The 14,285-nt window shown below is 44.2% G+C and overlaps 1 protein-coding gene across 1 annotated transcript in view; it reads right to left on the bottom strand.

Moving 5' to 3' along the window:
- Positions 1 to 207: 207 nt before the first annotated feature.
- tafa3b (TAFA chemokine like family member 3b) overlaps positions 208 to 14,285 on the bottom strand; it is a 91,162-nt gene continuing 77,084 nt past the window's right edge. Inside the window, exons 4-5 of the mRNA XM_079637104.1 lie at positions 7,331 to 7,455; positions 208 to 1,000 (exon numbers count right to left, since the gene is read on the bottom strand). Of these exons, the coding sequence (XP_079493230.1) occupies positions 989 to 1,000; positions 7,331 to 7,455 (137 nt within the window). The 3' untranslated portion in view covers positions 208 to 988. The remainder of the gene's footprint in view (positions 1,001 to 7,330; positions 7,456 to 14,285) is intronic.

Here is a 14,285-nt window from a genome sequence, read left to right as displayed (position 1 = left end):
CATTTGGAGTGACTGCGGTTTTGTCTTCAGGCGTAAAGGTCAGAAAACATGAAGCATATATATAATGCTGATTATGTTATTTTTCCGTGTATCAGTACCAGTGGAGGAAAAGTGAATAAATAAATCATGTTATTTGTGGCACAATAAGCCATTAGGTTCCACTAGCTTGCAGCCTCTGAAATCAGAGTATGGAGAACAATTCTTTTTGACATTTTTAATTATTGAATATAATACTGACACATGTACTCAATAGCAGTTACCAGGCTGGATAAAAACATTGATAATAAAAGTGATAACCTTATAACCTTAATAAACTTTATTCTGCTTGGTTTGAGAATAACACTTTGATCTTTTACACTTTTACATGTTCTAGAATATACTGGTACATCTATTCTGTTATTTCAGACTGTGGGGCTGAAAAGCTTTAATTTAGAAACAAACAATATACAGAAGTCCGTTAGAGGTCCAGATCGATTTTACATGTTTAAATGCTTTTTCAAAGACTCCGCGAGGAATGATCGGACCTTCTGATTAGGTAGCGCAGGAATGATCATGGAACTTTGGGAAGAACTGAAGGGCAAGGAAGGAGAGCATGTTGCTGAAGAGCTTAAACTCCATTGGGTTGCACTGGTGTAGATGATCCAAACATCTTTTGTATAAAACAAAAAAACAACTGCATACGTACATCGAGACCCCCCGGCCAATACATTCCAGCAGCCATAGATCCGCACCCAGAAGATCAAGCGTCCGGAAGGCCAGGGGGTCCATTGAGGAGGACACATGAACTTTTTAGGATGGTCCTAATGTTTATGGTGGATATATTTCTGGAGATCAGTCTGTTCCTCAGACGTTTTGATTTCAAATAATCTTCGTATGACTAATACTGATCGATCCTGTTAGCTGAAGCTCAATGGTGTCTATAGTTAGTCTTCACTTTCAGCACTTTTGTCCCAGTGAGTTGGGTCCGATGGTTCCCTGGAGCGTAGAACTATCGGGTCACCTGAAATAGAGAACGAGAAAGAATTAAGGTTTGACACTTCGGTGTTTTCCCATTATACACACCTGCACCTTTGTTTACCAGCACATCTGACTCCAATAACCCCAAAATATGAATCATTATGAACTATACTGCCCTATTTTGTACAGAGGAAAAAGTCGTCTGATTCTCCATCTCTGTTAGTAAAGATTTCATTAATGCTTGACATTTATCTGCGCTGACTTGTTGTCCTGGCTGCTGATGGGCATGGTCCGCTGGAGCAGTGGGTGAAACAGTTGGCGCCCAAGCAAACTCATTCATTTAGAGCCTGGCACCTTGCCTTCCAAGTTGGCACAGAGGGACGACTGAAGAGAGTGCCATGGCACAATGCCCGACACTTGATCCACCCTCTCACTCTTCCTCTTTCTGTCCTGGTGTCTCTTTCAGATTTGGCCAGTTTTATGTTGCGAGAGGTGTGCTGGCATAGACCGAACAGTTACCATGCTGATCAATCATTTTAAACATCCATAATTGATCAAAGCAATTCTTCGTTTCTCCTCTCTTATATTTTCACAGACTATCCCTTGATTCTTTCTTTTAGCTTTATTTATCAGGTGTGCATAAGTTCACTTATTAATCATGGTTAAAAGTTTTGACCAGCAGGTGGTCCAATACTGAATACAAACATAGAGAATGGAGTTCACTTTAAAGCATTTCGGAGTGAGTTAAAGCGCTGGAGGTTCAGTGCTGTAGGTCTCATTTTGAGCACAGTTGCATCTGTAATGAGAATTAATGCGTTTGTGTGGGTTTATGTAACTATACTTTTAAAAGACCTGATAAAACCTCTGGGAATGCCCTCAAATACTTGTAAAGTAAATAAAGGTTTTTTTTTTTTTTCTATAAAAAAGACAATATGTGCTGTAATAAAATTGAATTTGGTGGTTTTCAGCACTCAAAAAAATAAGCTGTTGAACAAACTTAATTAAATTAAGGAGAGCTTTTCCACGAAAATTAACTTTTCCAAATCGAATTTGTTTGAAATGATTTGTTGTAATCTTGTTGTATGAACTTAAATTAATTTAGTCAATCCTGCTAGATAAAGTTTAGTCAGGTTAGTTTTTGTCCTGCCTAAAATCGCCTACATTATAATTAATTTTAGCTAATTTGACTCTACAATCACTTTTAATGCTAGATGTTACTAGTGTTCTATTTAATTAAAACCACTTTTTACATATTAAATATTATTTGTGCAGGTCTGCGAGTGTGGTTTAATGTAAATAAAGTGTATGAGTGCCCACACCCTAAACACAGTCGCCACTCTTCTGCATAACCACAAAATTCAAAAACATTACAGAAAGTCCTCTAAGTTTCTAACATAACTAAACATTAAACACTAACATTAACTAACAACATCTTTCCATTTACTGAAAAAAACCCACATAAAATAACACTTTAATCCCTAAATACGCACATACACTTCTGTTCATTTTGGATTTTCATTTATAAAGTAAATATTTCAATTCATCTAAAGAAACATCACATACATTCAAGTACAGTTCATCACACACATGTAGGCTCACATGAATTCACTGTGATGAAATATGGATCAGTGTTATATGTGTGTGTGTCTGTGTTTTATAAGAGGTATGGTGGCACACAATAGGTTATCAGTCATTGATCAAACCAGACCCTCTCCTTCACTTCTGTTCTCCTCCCCTGTTTTATTTTTTGCCATGAAAAAAAAAAATCACCATGACTCTCTTTTTTAAGGCAATGTATGAAAACGTCTCCATGTGTTGTTCACAACGTTGAAAAAAATCAAGAGACTAAGGAAGTCTAGAGAATTTATTCCTGTTAAAATTTTTAATTGGAGAACTTTTCAATATTTCTAACTGCAAAGTATGAAAAATACATAGGCATCTTTTAGCATTTAATATAATAATTATAATAATAATTGTAGTTGTGTGTCTGTGCATAATTTGATTCCCAGTCCTCTCCAGCAGAGTCCAAAATAACTTTCTGTCACACCAATTTCAGCAGAAGTGATAAAATCTACCATAAAAATGTAATGACTACCATAATTTCTGGCCATGAATATATATATATATATATATATATATATATATATATATATATATATGTATTCCTAAGGTAAAAAGGTTTTAAAACATTTTCCGCTTGGCAAGAAATCGTTTTACCCTGCTCTCCAGTGACTATAAAGATCACAATAAATCTTGACATCATGTCTTCTGGTCACTTCATTTTATTTACTGCTTTGTTCTGCCTTTGACTTTTTCTGTTGAGAAGAGTCTGAGTCAGTCACTTCACATCTGTCACTCATAACATAAGTGCTTGTGTGTTTGTTGCTTGGCTTGTCTCTCTCTTTCTTTGTCTCTGTCTCTCTTTGTCAAGATTCAAGAAGCTTTATTGGCAGGATAAAAAAGGGGTTGTCTCTCTTCCTCTGTTTTGTTCTTCTTTTTTTTCCTAAATCAGGCTCTACTGTGTTTGATGTCAGTTCCAACAAACTTCAGGCTCTCTCCACATGAACTCCTAAGGTATGGTACAAAGCGTGTTCACAACAAGAAGAATTAGGTCACTGAGAGAAAGAAAGACAGAGGCTTTGTTCCAAAATCTAGTGAGTTGCACCTTCTTTTAGCCACATTATAAGGCAGCATTGCTTGAATCTTTCACAGAGAGGGCAATCAATGCAAAAACACTGTAACAAGCCGAGTGGAAAAAAATATAGATGATGCACAAAGTGAGATAATGTCAACTATGAGTTCTAATCAGGGTCATCATGCACTTAGTATTTTTAAAGGGGGCACACTTGGAGGGAGGGGGCATACATTATTAACGCATTTACTGGCGCTATTCCAAATTATAAGAGAATATTACTATACAATTACTATTACTATTACTATTACAATGACTATATGCATTGACCTTCCTCGTATTCTGTACAGTAGCTTATAGAAATGAATTCAATTAAAGCATTAAGCAATGATACCGCAGGGCAAACTACACCTTATCTTGGTGTTGTACAGCGTTTTTTTTGTAAACCAGAGGCTGTTCTTTGAAGTCCTGCAAACCTAACAGCTTCCATTACCTAGCGTACTACGCTGTGTTGGGCCGATAAGTACAAGTCATTTGAACAGAAGACTAAAAAAATATATATTTTTTAAGTTTTGGACGAATTCTCCCAACCACCTGCACGCGAAAAATCGATGGTTCTGCAAGAATCGCCTAGTGCTATAGCCTGGATGCCAGCCGAACTTAGCCCCGCCCACAACATTTGAGGTCAGGAAGTTCAGTCTGGACAACTATGCTCGAACCAGAGTGGTTTGGACCAATCAAATTGTCAGGGCGGGCTTTATACGATGATGGACAGATGATCAACAGTAACGTAATCATCCACGTCACCAAAGACCGCTTGGGTTGAATTTGTTTACAACAAAGATGGCTGCCGCTGGAGAATTGAGATTCTGCCATTGTTATAAAAGATATCAACAGCACATTAATTTTTAAAGAGGAACAGAGAACCGCGATCACGGCATTTGTCGATCGGAAAGATGTTACACTTACTCCGTTGCTCTAATTGGTTGTAGGTCTATCCAATTGAATGCAGAAGCATTTTCTTTCCTGGTTTGGTTAAAACACGCCCCATAATCACAGCCCAATGGAGCAGTATCAGACTCACATTCTGACTAGAATCTGAGTATGACGACGTCAGGCTACTAGTGCCAGGCTGTGGCTTCAAAACTAAGAAATTAGTTGGGGCACTGTTCAATTTCTACCTACAATATTGTAAGATTAAAGTAAACTTTATAGTTACCTACGCAATGTGTAGAATATGATATCAATAAAACACGCTGTCAAATTAGGCTGTTTGAAATGATTATTGCCGCATCCATAGACATCAGTGTATACTTAACAAACTATTAATGTTTTTTGCAAGTACTTCTGTGTATTTAAATGTCAGACAGAAACATAAAATAAGCATTATACGGTTGAAAACACTGAACAATTGTGATATATGACGAGCGTTGTCGCATGCTCAGCGCCAGCCAAAGAGCGAACGCAATTTGAATTTAGCAGTTAATGATGTGACGCATTGAACATTCTAATCACACCGGTGTGAACGTGCGTGCAGTGCCATCGCAGGTGGGATGCGAGGCCCTGTGCGAACTTAAAATGCGAGGCCCTGCTCTTTGATGTGGATGCTCAATTGCGCATGAATAACAGTCACGCGTAGCTGTTCTAGTTCTATTGCACGAATAATCTCGCTGCAATACGTTTTTATCAAGTAGAATAATACAGCATCATGCACATAGTCTAAGGCGCCGCAATAGGGCAGGCAAGCCAGGCAATTCCCTGAGGCACCGCATTGTAAGGCCCCCAAGGGCTGATCATTTAAACAATCAGAAATGTTAATATAAAGACGCAGAAAAATCTCTGCATCCCCCTCAGTGGGGCCGCTCTCTCGTTACGCTTGTTATGCGTTTACCTTTTTCAAACCGGTGCAGCGCTAACTCTAGGTAGAAAATGCATGATTTGATTTGTTAAACATGAAAAGGACTTATCCGTCCAGCTCGCTCTAACTTTAACCAAGATAAATGTTCGCTATTATAGGTGCATATCAAGTGTTTGCGGAGTGTGGAGCGCGCAATGCATGACAGACGTCGGCACGAACACTTTCATTTTCCTATCAACAGTGGAAACAACTTTAAATACTCAATCTATTCTGGTCATACATAAAAGAATAATGCATCAGTCGCAAACTCACAATAACAAGAAAACGTTGTCCTTTTGTAAAATAAAATAAAACAAACAAGGCGCGCTTTCATTGTCTCCGTGGCGTGAACTGGAGCGCGTCTCAAAAATGAACTGAAATACAGTGTATAGCCTCAAGAACATGATGAATATTTCTATATAATCTCGAAATTTCCACTTTTAAACGAAAAAAATTTAATCGAAAACAAATACCGGCTGATTAGGCTGTAATAATAATCCGTATGAAAGGTGCATTTCTCTCTAAAGACGCATCCACTTACAGCGGAGATGTATATAGATGTGTTTGCAGCCGACACTGATTTAGAAATATATATATTTTTTATTAATAAACAATAAAAATGCTTCGTTATTTTTTCAGACATATTATCATTAGCCTGCTTTGGCCGGTGCTTTGCGGCAAGATTTATGCATGCGCTTGAGCGTGGAATAGGCTATATTCCTCCATACACTCAGTATTTAAGCAGAAATTAATATAAACGTGAAATTAGTCAACTAATTGCTTAAATGAATGACTACTAGTCGACTACAAAAATATTTAGTCTATGGCAATTCTAATCAATGCATTTAGGCTAGTTGACATTTATTTAATTAGTAATAGTATCCAGCTCTTTACGTAAAAATTAGTTGAGTTAACAATTAGTTAATGAACTAATAAAATAATAAAACAAAGATTAAATTAAGATGCTAACTACATATTTCTATATAGTATTGCTTGTTCCACCACACAAGACAGTTTTTAAGTTGACAATCCGTTACACATTTGAAGATTTACTGTATCTTGAAGATTGTTGTATTGTATTTTATCTTCTGGTATAAAGATGAAGATTGACATTTCCTTTTCTCAGAACTTGATTCGTGCTTCCGAAATCGGTCGCGTTCTCTTGCAGCTGATATGTTGGCTTTACCTCGCTTTAGCTTTCCCGCTCTCCCGTCTTCAGTGAGGACGCATTACGTACATAGCGACAATGAAAAACCCGCTTAATTTGTTGGATTTTTTTTATGTGACCTTGACAGACAAAAAAAAAAAAAACAGCAGGATTGCGAGGCCCCCTAGTGGCGCGAGGCCCTGTGCGGTTGCACAGTTCGCACAGTCTATGCGACGGCTCTGCGTGCGTGCGTAAAACGCGTGTAACGCGTCTTTGCATTGACTTAACATTGAAATCACTCGCGCCTGACGCGCTATTCGCGTCCGGTGTGAACGCACCATCAATGATCAAATGTAAAAATATCATTTTTTTGTCTTCTGGAAGCTGCATTCAAATCCATATGGGTCAAAAACCTGAGAAGGGAAACGTGTTTCTGGTTCTAATATTTGTGTGTGATATGTATTTTATGCTGGAGTGTTGCAGTGTTAGCTTAGCAATATGCTAATGCCAACATTTGAATCTAATAAAATCTATCTCTTGTGCGTTTTCTGTTTATTCATTCAGAAATGGTAGTTTAAATTACCCTGACAGCTTTCAAAGTCACGGGATCCTCAGGCCAAAAGGACAGTCCTCATGTTTTGAAGTGTATGAGCATGTATGTGTGTGTGTGGGTGGGTGACTGGGTGTGTATACTAACCTTGGTGGTCTTCACCTTGTTGCCTGTGCTGCAGCTCCAGCCTGTGAGGTCGGGCAGGACTTTACACTCCTCACCATCCACACACGGCTGCATCTGACACCACCACTTCTGAGCTACTATAGATGCTACACACACACACACACACACACACACACACACACACACACACACACACACACACACACACACACACACACACACACACACACACACACACACACACACACACACACACACACACACGCACACACACGCACACACACACAGGGAACATGGACAAGACCACTAAGGTTAGTACATACAGTACAGACACAGTCACTTCCAGTGAGTATAGGGGTCATATCATGGAATGGGGAAAAACAAATCAGGTAAAATGTTGTGCTGTTCCTGGCTGGGTGTAGCACCTACTACTCTGCATCATTTTGAAGAAACCCAACATTACACATGTATAGGTCTCAAACCAAGTGTGGATTGTCTTGTGAATTTGTCACAATGTAGTGCAGGCTTTGCAAAGTAACTGCCTTATTTAATATGCACAAAGGTTAGCCAATCATAAAAGAGGGCATTAGAGGTTATAGCAAAAGCAGCCTGTTAATTTCGTATGGTTGGAGAAAGGGTGGAAAAATTGACCTGCAAAACCAAATTACCAGTGCTGCAGATTTAACATGTTAATTTAGAACACTTAATTAAAAAACATTAATGAATTTAATCATGCTCCCTGACATGTACTGTACACTACTAAAGTCACACTTACAGAGAGCAGGCAGTAGAGAATGAATACGCAAATGGGATGTGACAGGACAGCAGGGGTCCTGAGATGCATTTTTGAAAGTTTCAACTGTTTGGCACATCATCTTAAAAAACGTGCCAATTATAATGCAAGATGTGACACAACAACCAAAAACGTCCGTCTAGTAATTAATTATAATTAATGTAATTAATTCCATTAAAATTCAAGCCCCATGCATAAATTAAAATGTTTTTGTACCTTGACTTAAGCTAAGTGGACTCCAGGGAAAGACATAAACTGAAAAAAGAAAAAGGAAAAAAGGATATGACCCCTTTAAACTCAGAGGATCATGGATCAGCTCCGGAGCAAGAAAGTGGCAAACAGATGAGGAGTTATTTGAGATGATTCAGAGAGAAAGAATGAAGCATGAGATGGGGTGAAACTTGGCTTATTTGACATTTCCTCTCACGCAGAGCGCTGTGTGTAGAGACACTTGAGCTATTTTTTCCTGAGCTTACAGTCAGGCAAAATAAGATAACGATCGATTTCTCTGTCAAGTGGACAGTGTTGACACAATATTAAATGAAACAGCCAGACAGCTGAGGGAGACAAAGAGACCGAAAGACAGAGAATGAGAGGAAAAGAGACGGGGGAGAAAGAGTGAAAGATGCAGGGCACAATTGCATCTTTATCATCATGTGGACGAATTGGCTCAGCTTGGCTAGTTGCACCAACAATCCAGTTCATCCAAACACTGAATGCACTGAACGTCTCGGGTTACGACCGTAACCCTTGTTCCCTGAGGAGGGAACGAGACACTGCGTCGTTGAAAACGACTCTTTGGGGACGCTCCCTTAGCGTGCGTATCTGAAGTATGAATGAAACTAATCCAATCCTGATTGGTGTTGTGTCGTGACGTAACATGTGACGGCATAACCGGATGTATAAAGTCACGCCGGCACACACACACATTAGCCTCGCGATGAAGCAAGCCGCTCACAGGCGTTTAAAGGGCGTGGCAAAACGACGCAGTGTCTCGTTCCCTCCTCAGGGAACAAGGGTTACAGTCGTAACCCGAGACGTTCCCTTTCGTAGGGAACTCGCACTGCGTCGTTGAAAACGACTCTTTGGGGAACGAATACCCACTAGGCCACACACCGAAAAAAGGCCTGCCCTAGAGTGAAACTGATCTCAGGCACTTAGCTAGGATGAGAGCACATGTGCGCCAGGCGTACTAGGGAGGTGCAGACTATAAAATCTGATAAAAGTGTGCGGGGTAGCCCAACCGGCTGCCTCACAGATCTCCTGGAGGGGCACTCCCGAGAGGAGGGCCCTAGAGGACGCAATGCCTCTAGTAGAATGAGCCCTTACGGCCAAAAGTGAAGGCAAATTGCGCACCTTGTAGGCCGAAGTAATAGCCTGAACAATCCAATTGCTCACAGTTTGTTTGGATGCCGGGAGCCCCTTTTTAGGTGACCCAAAACACACTAACAGTTGGTCCGACCTCCTCCAAGAAGAGGACCTCTCAAGGTAAACACTCAAGGCTCTAACCGGGCAGAGCAAGTGAAGCCTCTCCTCTTCTGCCGACACATGAGGTGGAGGATGAAAGGCTTGCAGGACCGAGGACCGTGCTACGTTAGAAGGCACTTTAGGCACGTAGCCAGGTCTCGGGTGCAAGATGGCCTTAACTCCGCCTGGGGCAAACTCCAAGCAGGCTGGCGTTACTGCCAGGGCTTGAAGATCTCCCACCCTCTTAAGAGAAGTAATAGCTAAAAGAAAGGCCATCTTGAATGTAAGGTCCTTGGGCGAAGCCGACTGAAGGGGTTCGAAGGGAGCCAGGGATAGCCCTTCGAGAACCACTGCCAGGTCCCAGGATGGAACCCTGGACCTGATTGTCGGTCTCATCCTCCATGTACCACGGAGAAAACGTATGACCAGTTGGTGCCTCCCCAGAGGCCCATCACTAAGTGGTGCATGGAAAGCCGCAATGGCAGCTACGTACACCTTCAGTGTGGACGGGGAGAGACCCGCGGAGAAACGATCTTGGAGAAACTCCAGAACTGAAGCCACTGGGCAGTTAACTGGATCTAACTCATGTTCTCTACACCAAGTGGAAAAGACATTCCACTTGAGGCCATATAATCTCCTAGTAGACGGAGCCCTAGAGCTAAGTATGGTTTCAACCACCCCAGCTGATAGACCAGCATCTAGGTACTGAGCCCCCTCAGGGGCCAGACCCACAATTTCCACAGCTCCGGCCGAGGGTGGAATATTGTTCCCTCCGCCTGAGACAACAGATCACTCCTCAGAGGAATCTGCCATGGCGGAGCTATCAGGAGTGAAATTATGTCTGAAAACCATACTCGGGCCGGCCACAACGGGGCTACCAGAAGAAGACTGACGCCCTCCTGACGGACCCTCTCCAGGACTCCCGGGAGCAGAGCGATCGGGGGAAAAGCGTACAGGCGAAGCCTCGGCCAGGCCTGTACCATGGCATCCAACCCCAGTGGGGCTGGATGAGTGAGGGAGAACCAAAGTGGACAGTGGGACGTCTCTCGAGACGCAAACAGATCCACTTCCATTGGTCCAAACCTCTGCCATATCAACTTCACCACCTCTGGGTGAAGTCTCCATTCCCCGGGCCTCAGCCCCTGCCTCGACAGGATGTCTGCTCCCTGATTCTGAACCCCTGGGATATATATTGCTCTGATAGATAATATTTTCCCCTGGGACCATAGAATAATCTGATGCGCCAGTCTGGATAGAGGGCGCGATCTGAGTCCCCCTTGTCGGTTCAGATAAGCTACCACTGATGTATTGTCTGAACGTATCAGGACGTGGTAACCCTTGATGTCTGGGAGGAAGCTCCTCAGAGCCCTGAACACAGCCAACATTTCTAGGCAATTTATATGCCAAGAAAGATGATGGTCCTGCCACAGACCCCTGGCAAAGCGGCCGTCCATGACCGCGCCCCAGCCAGTGAGGGAAGCGTCTGTCGAAACGGATTTCCGGCGACATGACGCTCCTAACACTGGCCCTTGGGACAGGAACCAAGGTTTCTTCCATATTGATAGGGAACGAAGGCATCTGCGCGTAACCCTGATTATACGGAACGGATTCCCCTTCGGGGAAAACCCTTTGGTTTTCAGCCACCACTGAAGGGGCCTCATGTGTAGAAGGCCCAAAGGAATTATGTTGGATGCCGCTGCCATGAGGCCCAGCAGTCTTTGAAATCGCTTTACAGTGATGGCCTGGCCTAGCTTTATCCCAGACACCATGGCCAGGATTGATTCGACACGCGCGGGAGACATATGTGCCCGCATCGTAACCGAATCCCATACCACGCCCAGAAACATCGTTTTCTGAGCTGGTTCCAACACGCTTTTCTTCATGTTGAGCCTTAACCCCAGGTTCTGAATGTGGCCAAGGACGACATCTCGATGCCGAACTGCCATTTCCCGAGACTGGGCCAATATGAGCCAGTCGTCGATGTAATTCAGTATACGAATGCCCTGAAGCCTCAGTGGAGCCAGAGCTGCATCCATACACTTGGTGAACGTGCGGGGAGAGAGTGCTAGGCCGAATGGAAGAACCCGATATTGGTACGCTTCGCCCCCGAAAGCGAACCTCAGGAACCTCCTGTGACATGGAAGGATGGAGACGTGAAAATAGGCGTCTTTTAGATCTATCGTGACAAACCAATCCTCGGATCTGATTTGATTCACGATGATGGGAATAGTGAGCATCTTGAACCTGAATCTCCTCAGAGAGCGATTCAACTGCCTCAGATCTAAAATCGGCCTCAGCCCGCCATCCTTCTTGGGAACTATAAAGTACCGGCTGTAAAACCCTGACTCCTTGTCTGGTAGGGGAACACTTTCTATGGCCCCTTTCACCAGTAGAGTCTGTACCTCTTGTTCCATAACCCGAGCCTGTTCTGGAACCACTGCAGTCAGTACCACCCCAGCGAACTTGGGGGGTCGGTGACCGAACTGCAGTCTGTACCCATTTTTTATTATATTCAGGACCCACATAGATATATTCGGAAGGCGTTGCCATTCTTCTACAAAATCTACTAAGGGAACCAGCCTCTCGAGACTGGCCTCGGGTGTTTTTCGAGCACTGTTCTCGACCTCCTGAAACGGACGACCGGCAGGAAGAAGTCGAGAAGGATTTTGTGACCATAGTCGATGCTCTTTTGCAAGCTTTTGGGGCGAACGCCACGGTGTGCGTTCGCTGGAAATCGATGCGGCCCGAAGCGTCCAGGACGGCGGGAGAACATCTTTTTCCAGAGGGCCCCGCTGTGAGAACAACCTCGATTGCGCCACAGCGGGGGGGGGGGGCAGCCCTCCGAGGTCCTACCATTCCGGTTAGGACCTCTTTCCCGAAGCCCTCTTCGCCTGAAGGACGGCCCTCAGGTCGCCCTTCTGGTTAGAGGACTTCGATTGAGAGCGTTTCCTCTGTTGCCAAGCTCCCGGAGGAGGGGCTCTAGAAGAAACGCTCTCTCTCTGATCCTGGCGGTGGGAGCTAGTTGACGGCTGGGGCTGGCCACCTGAGCCAGCCCTCCTAGACCCTGATTTCGAGCGGCGAGGGAGATACTGCTGAAACGCCGCTGACTGTTTTTTCGCCTCCTGAAACCTGTCGACGACAGTAGTGACTGCGTCGCCGAACAGGCCAGAAGGCGATAGCGGTGCGTCCAGCAGAAAAGCTTTATCCTTCTCCTTAATGCCTGAAAGATTTAGCCACAGATGTCTCTCCGTAGCCACCATAGCCGCCATAGAGCGGCCAATAGCACGTGCCGTCTCTTTAGTGGCCCGGAGAGATAAATCTGTGGCTCTTCTCAATTCCGCAATATCCGAAGGTGATGGTCCCTCGCCCTCATCCAGGTCTTTAAGGAGGTCAGCCTGGTACGCCTGCAAAATCGCAATTGAGTGCAGAGACGTACCAGCCTGACCAGCCGCCATATAAGCCCGGCCAACCAGTGCAGAGGTGTCCCTGCACGGTTTGCTGGGCAGCGCCGGGGTTTTAAGCGAAGATGCCGCTTCAGGAGAAAGATAGCTCGCTAAGGCTTCCTCCATCGGCGGCATCTTGCCATATCCCATCTCTCTCGCACCCACCACATTACTATAATAATATGAATTTGGTGATGAAATACGGAAAGAGTGGGGTTTTTCCCAGGATCTGGAAATCTCTTTATGCAGATCTGGGAAAAATGGCAAACCCCGGCGCTGAGGTTGTGAGCGGTGCTGCAGGAATCTCTCGTCTAGCTTGCTTTGACAAATATCATCCTGCTTATTTTGTGGCCAGCTGATGTTTAGTCTGGCCACAGCACGTGTCACAACCTCCACCAACTCCTCATAAGCGGGGACGTGAGCCGGCGAGTATGACTCACGTTCCTCGCTGCCGATGCTGAGCACATCCACTTCCTCGGAAGCAGACAGCTCGAGCATCGGGCGATCGTCGCGGGCAGAAGAAGCCGCGGCGCGGGCTTCTGCACCGTGAGCGAGCGCTACAGAACCTTCAGATGAAGAACGAGAAAGTGCCGCAGCAGTCTCGTTCCCCTCTGAAAGATCCTTTTGCGATCCCCACGATCTAAGCCGCCGCGCCGCCTCAACGGACGCGGGACCCGAACCGCGGGGACCGCGAGCCTGGCCATCATCATTGAAAATGGCCAAGCGGGAGCGCAGCACTCTAATGGGAAGTGCTTCACAGTGTTCACAGGCAGCTCCCTCGAGAGCTGCCTGTGCATGCTGCGCTCCCAAACAATACACACACATTAAATGCGTGTCCCCACCCGTGAGAAAACGAGGGCAGGGGTGCACACACTTTGTATATTGTTCACTCGCCATGACAGGGATTTTTGTAACAGACAAACAACACCAAATAAGACAGACAGTTTTCACAAAGAACACTTGCTGAAGAGCGAAAGCTAATGTGTGTGTGTGCCGGCGTGACTTTATACATCCGGTTATGCCGTCACATGTTACGTCACGACACAACACCAATCAGGATTGGATTAGTTTCATTCATACTTCAGATACGCACGCTAAGGGAGCGTCCCCAAAGAGTCGTTTTCAACGACGCAGTGCGAGTTCCCTACGAAAGGGAACTAGCTCTGTCAATGAGTATTTCAATTGAGTCGTTATCATTCATTTTAAGCACACACACTATTTGTGAATTAGGCTATTATTAAAACCCAGTGGCATTTTGCCTGAATAGAATAGA

This window comes from Phoxinus phoxinus, assembly GCF_949152265.1.
Source record: "Phoxinus phoxinus genome assembly, chromosome: 15".
Taxonomy (NCBI): Eukaryota; Metazoa; Chordata; class Actinopteri; order Cypriniformes; family Leuciscidae; genus Phoxinus; species Phoxinus phoxinus.
This window is presented reverse-complemented; position numbering and strand designations above follow the sequence as displayed.